General features: G+C 37.4%; 1 protein-coding gene across 2 annotated transcripts in view; it reads left to right on the forward strand.

The window, feature by feature from the left end:
* The first annotated feature begins 1,830 nt into the window (after nucleotides 1–1,830).
* LOC145662259 (ADP/ATP translocase 3-like) overlaps nucleotides 1,831–13,390 on the forward strand; it is a 73,755-nt gene continuing 62,195 nt past the window's right edge. The window contains exon 1 of one of the 2 annotated variants that reach the window (XM_081727639.1): nucleotides 1,831–2,150. In XM_081727639.1, coding sequence (XP_081583765.1) covers nucleotides 1,922–2,150 — 229 coding nt within the window. In that variant the 5' untranslated portion in view covers nucleotides 1,831–1,921. The remainder of the gene's footprint in view (nucleotides 2,151–13,390) is intronic. The other variant, XM_081727640.1, reaches the window with a different exon arrangement.

The following is a 13,390-nucleotide window of genomic DNA, read 5'->3' on the forward strand; positions in this document are numbered from 1 at the left end:
ATGAGAAAAGAAGAGGAGGAGAAAAGTACGAGATTTGTTGGTGAACGTACTAGAACACTAAAATATTATAAAAGCTACTAGATCTAGTACGAAAGTACTAGCGGTGGTTACACTGGTCCATACCAGATTGAGGGAGTAAATTTACCGGGGGATTCTTGACTGAGTTTGATCCCAAACACAGAGGATTGCAGAAAAGAGTAAAACAAACTATCAAATCCAAATTGTTATGTAAGTTATTGTTAAACTTTAAAAATTCGAGGGGGAACACCACTACTTTATTCTTACCTAATTTCAGTTCCATGCACCGTGAATGATTGTGAAACCTTAAAGAAAATTTGCAGAATATTGCACGAAAACCGAGCAATTGTAATGGAAATGATAGAAAATGTATTGCTTAAAATTGGGGATGATGTAATCAATCCCACATGAGGTGGCCGAATTTGCCGCTCGTTCCTGGCTAATTTTAATCCCCTAACACTGGGTATTACGGCAAAAAGTCAAAGAAAATGCACTTTATATTGTATCAAGATCGACTGAATTTTAGAAAATTTATCGGAGAACTCTAAAAGAAATCTGTGTAAGAGTGTAGAGTAAATCCCCTACCTAATACTTGGAGTGTAAATCCCCTACCTTATACTTTACTGATTTTAACTCCCTACAGATAGGATGACTGGAAAGCCTTAAAGAATACGATATATTACGTCAAAATCAAATATTTATTTATTTATTTATTTTTACGAAATTTATCGTGACAAATAGTTTTGAAATTGAAGGGAGTGGGGTGAATTGACACTCATTCTTGGCAGAGTTTAACCAAAAAATATGGGAAAATTCCCATTGCTTTAATGAAAACACACGTTAACTTTTGTCGTAATCGAAAAAATAATTAACTTACGTAGTTTAAATCGGAAAGTTGTCTTGCTTGTATATGTGTAAACTTGCGAAATGGGGTGTATTTTACCCCTTTTGGTCCTCTTATACTTGATAGATTGCGACCCCACATAAAAGGTTTATTTCTGCAAGTGGAAGGAAGGTACATACCAAGTATCATTAAAATCGGATAAGTTTTACGAGAGTTACCGTAGAACGGACGGACGGACAGTCACACAGATGTCAATCGAGTCAAATAGTAGAAATTTCACTAATACTTATTCATAATTATTCACACTTCAATAATTATTCTTAATCTGTCTTTAGGATTGTGAGCGGGAGCTGGTAATTTAATTTCCAGAGTTGGCAACACTAACATGCGGACAAACGAACAGACAGACACACAAGTTCAAATCGAGTCCAATGGTAGAACCTTCGGTAACGCTTACTTCAATTATTGAAAACGAATGACATTCTTTTTGGCGCCATAAAACAATTTCTCATTTTTCTTGAAAGTACGCACAAGGATTTGGATGTAATTAAATTTACATTGAAGTTGCACCATCCGGTCGTGACGTAGTGTCACGTGGTAATTAGTCCATTTTACACACAAATTTTATTGATAAAAAAGTGATTTACTTATGTTACGAAACATAGCTGAGCGAGTGACAGCGAGCGAAGGGGGTTAGAACTCCCACAGGGCTCGTTTCATTCCACCTTTGCCCTTCTCTCATGAAATAACACGTGACATTACTTTAATGTAACTCTAACCTCACCCTAAGGGATTTACATTCACTCACAGTGATATATTCTGATACAATATCCCATGTTTATTTATACACGTATTTGGTTAATAAAAAAAGTAACAAACTTTTTCTTCTAATAAGAATTAGTAATAGTATCTGGCACCATTGTGCAACCAGTAAAAGCAAATGTTTCAATTCTATAGCTCTTAACAATAAATAAATGACAATCATAAAGGCTTATCTTTTAAAGGCTTCGTTTGATTGGTCACCCTGCGAATCAAATTACATTATGGGTTAGGTAATGCATGTCCGTCTCATTCTTTCGTATAATTATCACAGTTGTAGCTTCAGGACCAGAAGATAATAAGCCGAAGAAAATGGGGGCGGATCCAATGTCGTTTTTGAAAGATTTTATAGCTGGTGGAGTGGCCGCTGCCATCTCTAAAACAGCTGTAGCTCCTATTGAGCGTGTAAAATTATTGTTACAGGTTCAACACATATCTACACAAATTCCTGAAGATCAGCGTTATAAAGGTAAGCGTGATTTATTGTCTTTAAATATTAGCTTCAAATTTTCATTAAATATTGTGGAAAGGGTGTTGTTAAATGTGGCACGTGATGCAAACATTGTATTGGTGTAAGACAATTGTAATATATCATACATTATCTTATAGCCTATTCTATAATTTAAAAAAATATGAATTTTGTAAACAATAGATTTGCGTGTAAGTTTATTCAGTACTCGAAAGTAATATAGTTGTCTTATATACATGTATATTTATGTTAAAACTCACTATTAATATGGTTCACATCCATTGTAGCTGAGTTCATTAATTAGCATATTACCGGTATATCTCGATCATATTATCAACTAAGTTGAGTCAAATGTAACAATAATTGCACTTCCTTATATTCTCAAAACTATATTGCTTCGATTGTTTATGTTTAAGGAATTACGTAGGCCTAATTACTTTGCTATCTCAACTACTTATACACTTCAAGTTTTACGTCGAACAGATGTACGAGCAGTCTTGGGTTCGATTTCCAGTAGGGATATTCGGTGAGAAAAGTGTAAGTAAGCTTTCTTTCATTCACATAAGGCAAATGGCGGGATGGTACCTAACATAAAGATACCAGACTGCTTTCTCTCTTCCCCACTCACTTAATCGGGTAGTGTAATTGCAGAGGGACGTCATCCCTCATGTGTGACGGGTTAAAGTGTATATAGAGCCCGAAAGCCCAACTGTTCCTGGCGTCCAACAGATATGCCTACACCTGTAAATTAAAGGAGACAGATAATTAATGGATGTGAATGAACACGAAATTCTTGTGGAATAAGAATGGAAGGAAACGGAGGAATCTCGAATAAGCTACACACACGAAGTTGTCTACCACAAACTCATAACCTGGGATCGAACCACGGACCATTCTATTTCTAAACATATCTTAAAAGTATAAAACATAATTTGAACTTTATTGAAGAGACTGCAGCGTATTGCTAGGGAAGGATTGAACCTAATCTGAAAAGCACGGGGAGTCAGTGGTAGAGCGTTCCTCTGGGGAAAAGTTTCGACCCTATCAAGCAATATGAGTTTGTGGTGGTGGCATACTTCGTAGCAGTGGATTTTTCTGTTATAATCGTAAGATCTCATTATTGAACTGAATCTACCATTTCAATATGAGTGCACACGTGATAAAACTTTTTCCTAGTTTTATAGCGCTGTATGTAGCAAAGTTTATCTTTTATATATTGAATCTAATGATTAGAATCCTTCAGAAGGTAGCCCTTCCAGTCGGTCTACTGTGTAGCGCGTGTGGCTTTGGTGCACATAGTCTCGGGTTCAATCTTCGAGCGGTGGGAAAGTACAAAAATTTAATTTCACAATAATTCATTTTCATGAATCATCTGATTCAGTGGTTCTCAACCGATGTGTCGCAACACTGGTGTGTAACGCAGTCCTGTCGCGAAATTTTAGAATTTAAAAATCATGCAGAATTTAATAGTTAAAATCGAGACAGGCTGTACCGCACAACAACTCCAGCGGTAGCAATAATGCTCATTGTTACATAGAGTTATTATAAAAACTAATTGGTTTCACTATTATAATAGATATTATTATTATTATTATAATTAAAATATCAAACAAATGTGTTGGGATGTCCTGCACCTTCAGTAGTGTCGTCAGTCAGAAAAGGTTGAGAACCGCTGCTCTAGTCTAAGGGCATAAACATGGGACGTTAGGCTAAACTTTCATTACACGGGTGTATAAATGTGTGTTCACCATTTTTGTAAATGGTTAATTAGGTCTAATTCAAGTTGTAGTGAATATAATGCAAAAGTTAACGCATGTGGTACCCATCGCTCAAAAATTATTCAGAAAACACGATTCAGGAGCTATAAAACAACATACCATCTACGTTCAAGTCTATGTCTTTAATTAAAAAAAAAAAAAAAAAGATTAAGTGTAGAAGAGAGGAGCCAGAAAATAATGGATGGAAATTTACCTCTACCTTACCTTACTTTTTTATGTATCATACATTTGATCCCCCTTCTGCCCCATACTAGCCCCAAAAAATTGATAGTTAATATACTGTAAATAGATCCTCAATATTACTAGACGAAATCATTTAGGGGAAGTGGCTAAGTTACTGAAAATGGAAATAAGGCGGGTTTAGCAAACGTCCTGTGTGTATATATACAGGATTATTCTGTATTGTACAATCTTCTTTCTTGTTTTGTATGAAGGATGTACAGTCAGCGATAAACGTTCCTTCCGTTTCATGAAATTAGTTTTGTAAATAACTTCAGAATGGAATGCCAATTTGAGTACAGTTTTCAATAAATCAAAAAGAACCGAATGCAATTTCCTGTAAGTTCCAATCTTGAAACTTGGTGAAATGGTGTTACGTTCCACCGTTATTCCCGAAATAAATTTTACCAAACGCAAAGAACTTTTGTCACTGACTGTACAAAATGCACATTTGTCGTGTATTTGCTTTCTACTCGTAGTATGCCGAAGAGGGTAGTCTCACTAACGTAGATTATTGTTAAATATTAGTGTTAGAAAGGGCCTTATGAAGTTCATGATGTACCTATTTATTACTCAAAATATTCAAATAATTAAGTGTACTGTTAGAAAGAAACTGAAATGAAATCTTTCAGTGTTACGTCCCACGGTTATGCCGATTAGGCTAAAGGAGACGGTGATTATGAGAAATGAATGAAATGGTGGAATGAAGAAAGTGGGAGGAAACGGGAGAACCCCGAGAAAACCCACGAGCACTGTGTTTGTCCATCACAAAGTCCATACGGCGCGAGCTAGCATCGAACCAGGGACCCCAGCACCGGAGGTGAACGCTCAACCAGTGAGCCAACCACGTCCCCAGTGTTCTGTTGGAGGGTTAGGGTTTAGATTTGTGGGCTTTCGGCATCTAACGCCATTTAGCCCGTCATGATTTGAGGGATGACGTCTCTCGGCGAGCACACAATCCGGGGAAAGGGAAGGAAGAAAGGATTGAGGAAGGAAGGAAGCGGCCTGGGACCTATAAGTTAGGTACCACCCCGGCATTTGCCTGGTGTGAATGAGGAAAACCCAGGAAAACCTCATTCAGAGTGGCTAGCCTGAAAAGCGTGTTACATTTTTTCGACCGAGTGCCCCCACCGGGAATCGAACCCGGGACCAGTGTTCTATTAGAAAAGTGAAGTTAATATATATTTGTTTTAGTGACAAAACATTTTCGACTGCAAGTTTGTTTAGAAATCTGATTTCAATGTTTTATTTGTTTATTGAAAATGCGCGTTCTGTATTTACAATGGAGAAATATGATGACCATAAAATAAGGGAGGGTGGGTTGAAAAGCAATTTATTTTAATCGGCAGCGGATTTAGACACTTTGTTGCCTTAAACAATTTTTAGCCAAGACGCCAAACGCCCTTACGACAATAAATCCGTAACAGTCTTTCGGAGTCAAAACCAAGGGAGTTATCGACAACAATGCTTACTTGTTACCTAACAATTAAATCTGGCAAGATAAATAAAGAAAAAGAAAAAGATAACAATTGAGTTTCTCTCTTGGTAAGAATTTTGAAAGAAAAATAGTTGTTTGAGCACTCTAATGCTTTCTAAATAACATGCAATAGATACGTAATTAAGGAAAGGGCTTAAGTTTAGAGTTGCCCCTCCAGTCTGAAGGTGCCCTTGGACTTTGCAACATACAAAAAACAGTACTTAAAGTGTTAAAAATTGTTACATTTCACAACTTCAGTACTCCGTGGGCTTCACAAAAATTTAAAAGGTTTTCTTCATTATTTTTGCGCATTTGTTACACCTGTTCGCCATATTCGCCATATTTTACAACTACCATGCTGCTGAAACCTTCCGCGAATGCATCCGCATCCGGCAAATAGTACTAACTTCCACATATCTTTCCTCGTATTAAACATAACTCTCCTGCCGAACTTACATTCCTAAACGTCAAATAAAAACTTCAAATTATCATTTCTTACCTCATTTCTCCTGTAAATTTCCCTGATTTTTATAAAAAGCGGAGGGGTAACTCTAAACTTAACCCAAGGAAAGTAAATACTATACACTAAAACGGTTTCCACTGACCTGGAAAACCTGGACAGCCTGGAAAAGTCAGAGGATTCTGCTTACTCGTAAAAAGTCCTGGAAAATTCAGGAAATTTTATGAAATTCGCAAAAACCTGGAAAAATCAGATCTTTAAGTACGGATTTTTACTTTTCAGAATCCATTCATTCTTTTCCCTTACTCAGTTATTTGGTAAAGAATATTTTATAAAACAATTAGCTAGTTGGTTTTGCAAAGTTTCTCTAACCTACAGACACATAATATATTACACAAGGGTGTCTATCGGTCACGAAAGTCGCGAATGTCACGAAAAAGTCACGAAATCAGAAAACGGTCATGAAAGTCACGAAAATGTCACAAAATTTGGCTTTGGGGTCACGTTTTTTTTAAAACTACAAATGTAGGTACAGATTGGAAGATTTTGTTCTATAAAACGTCAAAATTCACCACCAAAAATGTACATGGTTGGGTTTAGACGCTACCAAATCGCAAGCAAAGTATGTTTCTGTCGCATGGATGAAAATTCGGCCTAATTCGCACCCAAATTTGCTCTTGAAAATGTTAGGAAATTTTATGATTTGGTAAAAAAAAAAAAAAAAAAAAGTCACGAAATTTCATTTTGGACCCTGTACACGTACAGTCAGCGACAAAAGTTCCTTCCGTTTGTTGAAATTAGTTTCGTAAATAACTTTAAAACGGAAGAACAATTTTAGTACAGTTTTCAGTGAATTAAAAAGAACGTAATTTTCTGTACGTTCCAGCCTTGAAATTCGGTGAAACTGTGTATGTTCTACCGTTATTACTAAAATAAATTTTACTAAATGGAAATAACTTTTGTCGCTCATTGTACATGCATAGTGGATAAGGAACTTTCTAGTCGGGAAAAATATAGTTGCTTGTATATATAGACCTGGAAATTTGTAAATCGTGATCTGGAAAACGTGGAAAAGCCAATGAATTCGTGCTTGCCACATAAATGGGAACCTTGTAAAAGAACATTCGATTTCAATAGACATTATTTAAAATTTAGTTTAGGAAAAATGTTCTGGTTGGTGTCTAGCTTCCCTTTCAGCAACAAGGCTATATGACACGCAGGGGCGGATTCAGGACGGACTTGTGGGGGGGGGCGGTAGGTAGAGCTACTTTTAAAAGCTCCAAACTCTGGGATGGGTTTTATTTATATATAAAATAAGAAAGTTTCCTCTTCTGAAGGGGCGATCGCCACCCCTGGTTCCGCCCCTGATGACACGTAGATCTATCGGTTTCCGGTATAACGTGGTTTCCGAACCACATGAGTTCCCACAAGGAATTGAACCCGATTCTCTTGCGTCAAAGCAGGGACGTCATTTAGGGGGCAGGAGTTGGCAATTGCCTCCCAAGAGTTTGAGGAATACATACAATATACTTTAATCGATTATCTGCTAATATACTAGTACAAAACATGGAAGTCTTATGTCTGTAGTGATCTTGCCCCCTCCCCCCTTCAAACAAAGTCAGAAATGACACCCCTGCGTCAAAGGCGTGTACGTTAACCATACATCCACGAAGGAGCTTTGTAAAAATGTTTTGTACAAGAACACGATTATGACACTGAAACATTGATGGGGTCAACCTCTTGAATGGCATGACAGTATTGGGAATCTTAAGGAGTCGGAGCTTTCAGGTTCCGGAGCCTAGGGCCCTATTTTTTCTATGCAGGCCCGTAGACGGAACATTACTGAAGACAATGGGACGATAGTTTTTTGCGGGAGACGAATTTGAATTCACCACACATTCTTGACTTTTTTTTTGAGCATATATTCATATGAACAAATAACCAAAAGTTTCAGGAGGGCTTAAGAGGGACGCGAAGTTGCTGAGCATTTGGCGTAACCAGGTTATTTTGCAAGCGGCGGCTATCACCTCCTACTTCTGGCCATTCCACAGTTTCAGTCTGTGGTCCAACTATATTCTACGAGGTGGAAGCCAACAGTCAGTAGGTACGGCCCCCTCAAGTTACGTCTAAGGTACTAAACCCAGTCTGGCCACCTGTAGCTATGAACCTGTTCCTAAGGCCCCTAGCGCTTAAAAAAAAAAAAAAAATCCTATTGAGATGTCTGCCTCAAAAGCAGTGCCACTTTTAATCTTACTCAATATTTCTGATTTTGTGCATTTGGTGCACGAGTTCCCCTGTTCGATTCCTGGTTGGAGAGCTCCGGATGAAGTACAGTGATTCATATTCCGCTGTAAACTGTAGCTCTCGTCCAATACAGAGCACCTGTGCAAATTAATCTACTAATTTAATATTCCCCCTTCCGGGGCTGCTCTTAATTAAAGCAACGTCTATAGGCCTACATGTTTCAAGCAACTTTTTCGTGACCACCATGAAATCCGTCGTGGGACTCCTTGTGTCAGTATGGTATGGCCATAAGCAGGGCCAGCCTTAGGTGGTGCGGGACCCGATTGGGAACATTTTGCGGGGCCCCGGTTTACAGAACTTGCACCAAGGTCTGTAGAACCAATATATATTGATCTCTCCCTGCGGGTCTAGTGGTTATACCCATTTCCCTTTATAACGTTTTTTCATCTGCAAAACGTTCTAGTGAAAACTCTCACTCTGTTCATTGCTTATAGCAGCTAATTTTCCAGAGAAATAACTCAAATGGAAATCCAGACAATGAATGAATTTTAAAATATATATTTTACCCTTGTGCCTCGCATTTTTTTAAAACAAGATTCTGTACTAGTATTTCATAGTTTTCTTCTCTTATTTCGACATAGACTACCTATCGAAGTCAAAATCTAGTTTCTTAACCAAATTTGGTAGAGAACTGTGGAATATCAATAAACGAACGTAAGCAAAATTTAAAAAGCTTCCGTCCATAAAGACGGCCGCAGTGGCCAAAAGTCTGATTAATCTGAATAAGCGATAACAATGTATTTCAAAATTGAAAATTTCATTTTATTTGTAAAACAGGTAAAGGGATTTTAAAAAAACTACATTTACCTACCTACATTTCCTACCTACATCGGGAGGAAGTACACATCTAGTTGAGGTATGCTTGGCATGGTCATCGCCTTGAAGTCGGCCATCTTGTATCTTGCTCGATATTTTTTTTAATAGGAAGGGGGTCATGTAATATATCAAATTGGGTTAGAATTTTACGAGAGATACAATGGTGAATTCTATATTTCCATAAGTTTGGATTTGTAAGACATAATGAAATGCACATTGATATGAATTCCTTGGCTCAAAGATTTCTTAATAGCTGTATCTTTTAGAAAATAATTCAAGTCAGGAAAAACTAAAGTACGCTAGTGAGAACATCGTAGGTAGCTACTTATGAAAGGTATAATCAGTTTTAAATGGTTATCGACTGGAGACAAACCTTCCATTGGATGACACATTTTCCATTGGATTATTTGAGTTAGAAGACAAACCTTCATAAGCAACCACCTATTCAGTACGCACTAGCATACATTCCGTTTTCCTGACTTTATTTAAAAAGAAAAATAATATCTAAGGGATATTTTGCAGGGAAGGACAAAGTTTGTCGTTAAATATAGCTATAATAAGTGAAAGAATATGCAAGAACTCGCACTGAGGCTGTTTTATTTGAAATTATCTCGGTATTCACGGTAGTTTCACATGACATAATCAGTAAGAACGCCAGGAACTTTTACTTATTCAAAATAAAAGGGGGTGTGCACCCAGACATTTTTACACAAAGTCAAAGGAAATAATATTTTTACGCGCAGGAATGTGTTCAGAACACTCCCTGGACAAAATATCTATTTTTCCAACAGAAGTTATAAACATAAATAAATAAACAAAGAAAGAAAAAAAAACTACTGCAGCATTAAATTCAGGAAATATTTACTTACGCCCGGAAACTTACAATAGAAATTATTCATTGTTAGGAAGAGGCCATACGCTCGCTTGTGGAATCCATGGACCTGCATTGCAATATGTTGTTTGTATTTGACAACTGAGAGTAGCAGAACCACCTTCACGGTACCATAGCCACTTGGTTGGGGGGCCCTCAAGCATTGGGGGCCTCGCGAATAGAATTGCATGTATTAATTACATGTATTAGGAGCAAAATTTAGTCATAGGGACCACAAGACACTTGTTTGCTCTGGGGCCTAATATGCTCTTAAAACGGCACTGGAGAGTAGATTAGACTGGAGACTGGACAATAGAGTAGACAGCACTAGCGCGCGACCCCTTTAGATGCGGGGCCCGATTGGGAGCAATCGTTCCAATCGGCTTAAGGTCGGCCCTGGCCACAAGAAAGGGAAAGGATTCAGAAGTCAGATCCGAATGTCGCACCCAAAAATAAAATCCAAAGTAGATTTGTCTAGAAAAATACAAAAGTACCTATTAAAAAGACTTAATAAATACTTAAAATAACACTTTTGTTGAGTCAATTTAGCGCGTTTTCTTTTCTTTTAAAATAAATTGTTTTGTTTACTTTCCTGGATCCTTGTACGGATTTGAAATTGGCCCTGCAAATGGATTTTTTTTTTTAATTTAACGTCGTATCTATAAGCTGAAAGAGACTTATGCTTAACTCTTTAAATTAATGGGTATCTGGCGAAAATAGGGTATTTTTGCTTAGACAAGTCCCATCACACGATATCTACAAGCCCACCACACGATATCACGAACAAAATTTATAAATGTGAATCTAAAACACAAGTGGATCCAACTTCCTACTTTGAAAATAATCACTATAATTGGTATTTTTGGTAACAATTGTATACCTGGCAACACTGTACACAACAATGATGTCGAATTACACATACATACACACACACAAAAAAAAAACGTGTTGCTACAAACCTTCTGGATGAAAATAAACTAATAAAATGTGTGTACAACAATCAGAACAGGCAGAATAAATTGTAAGGTCTATGACAATTGTTGTCAAATTAATTTTAAGGGTTAATGAATGAATGATTATTAAAGAATTAGTAGAATGAGAAAGTAGGAAGAAAGAAAAAAAACACGAATACAATGTTGTTTACTATAAATTCAAATGGACTGTAATCGAAGGAGGGACTCCTCGCAATAGAAGTGAGGATTCTATCACTCAGCCACCATATCTCCCATTACTTTTTACGACTTAATGTAGAATGCTTAAAAGGATTTTCTGTATTTTTTTCATTTTTAAACTTGCTTGTTGTCCTAAATTCTTGTGATGAAATGTTGAATATAAACCCGTTGTAAATAACTTAAAACAACGAGCTTTTGCATAGCCGATCTTGCAACCAATTAAGTGCATTATAGTGTTGAAATGAAATGAAATGTCTAGTTTTACGTCCCACGAATATGTCCATTTGTAGTGTTGTCAGATGTTCTCTTGTAGTCATACATGTTCTTTTTCTCGGAATCTAAAAATGGTCCGGGCAAGCATTTAGGAAAATGGGGAAATGTGCCGCTCCTGCTTCAACGCGTTGCCGCATAGAGGCAAGAAAGTACTTTAAAGTTCCAGGAGTACTCCGGATTGTCTGGAAAATGCATCCATATGAATACGGAAAGTTCTCACTGTATCCACACCAGATTCGTAGACTCAAGTTTTTAAATACCCCCACAGATAGTGGTTTAGAGAATTTAGATCTGATGAGCGCGGAGGCCAAGCAACCAGTCCTCTACGCCCAATTCATTGAGCAGGAATCACTGCGTTTAGATACTCGAGCGCTGTAACACTGAAATGAGGGGGCGCCCCGTCATGCATGAAATGTAACTTTGGAGGCACTGCCAAGCGCAAGTTGCCCATTGCATCTGGAATGTGGGTATCTCGATAGTTGTTTTCCGTAAGTCTCTGCGAGAGTATATACGGGCCTAGTGTACAGGAACAACATGAAGTTGGAGCTGAAGATCGTTACTTAAGTAGTCCTGAAAGTCTTTTTTTGGCGATGAGCACGAACTGTGAATATTAATGTCCGCTGTGATGAGAATATTTCCAAAGTTAGTAGCTATGTATAAGAAGTTTTCTAATGGTATAGGTTGATGTGGTTTGATATATATTGTACTGAAATTGATTATGATCGATGGAAAGCACATGGTGACTAATAGGTATTCTGGGAGGTTACCGAAAGCTTGCGGGGAATTGGGTATTTTAGAAAATAGCCTATTGAAACTCCGCTTTGTGCCTATTGAAACTCCGCCTATTTTGATCTTGAAAGTCGCAGCGTTGTAGTTGATACCCAGGAATACGAGCGAAATGTTCGGTTTTAAGACTGTTTCATTCAGATCAAAAACACTTATATGTTCCTCTAATAATAAAGTGTCAAGTAACAGTTTACGTTGCGAAAAGGATCGAATATTGACAAATAGAAAATTAATTCCCATTGTGAAGAAAACGGTGTAGATGGTTTTAAACTGCAGTTTTCAACGATCCAATGGGAAAATGAACATAGTTATTAGAATAAGTTGCATGAAGATTAATGTGAAAACTTCCTTTGGCGACAGAAATGACATGTTGAATAATATGAGCTCGCTGGAAAGGAAATATTTGTAATACCAGATTAACATAGCGTAGCGGTATGAGATCTTCGACTGTTAGCGAGGATAATATTGATTGAGTCGGTGCAGTAGTTTTGTCTGTTGTTTTTAATGGGACAGTTAATTTTGGGTGCTCAGACGTGGGTGCTAGTTTAGCCTTACAGCGATAGCTATTTGAATTGTGAAACTACTGGCACATGTGTTGCATGTAGCTGGGTTTTGTTAGCTCGGCCACGTTTTGATGTCATGAAGCTCGTGAGCAGTAACCACATTTACGTTTATTACGACAGTTTGTCATAGTGTGCTCATAGTATAACCGACACTTTTCGCAATGAATTAGTAGAAGGTCCTGAGTTGTTGATGGTTTGACGCGATGGATTTTCTTAAAGATGGGTGCACAAATCTGAGAAGATAGTCAATAGTGTCTTACCTCTGCGATAGAATTTGGACCATATGTATAAGACCACTATTATTGTGAATGTCAATGCATTTATCCACTGAAATTTCTTCTTGTGTTAATACTTCTTGAATTTCCGCATCGATTATATCGGAGGACATACCTCTAATGACAGCCAATACAAACGGTGATTGTCTAGGAGCTGGCTGTTGTCTCACAATCAGTCTCTTGCCGTGACTTTTGTAAATTAGCGTTCTTGCCAAGAATTTCATAAGAAACTTTATTACGGACTGT

The sequence above is a fragment of the Thermobia domestica genome, chromosome 10 (genome assembly GCF_964235325.1).
Source record: "Thermobia domestica chromosome 10, izTheDome1.hap1.1, whole genome shotgun sequence".
NCBI lineage: Eukaryota > Metazoa > Arthropoda > Insecta > Zygentoma > Lepismatidae > Thermobia > Thermobia domestica.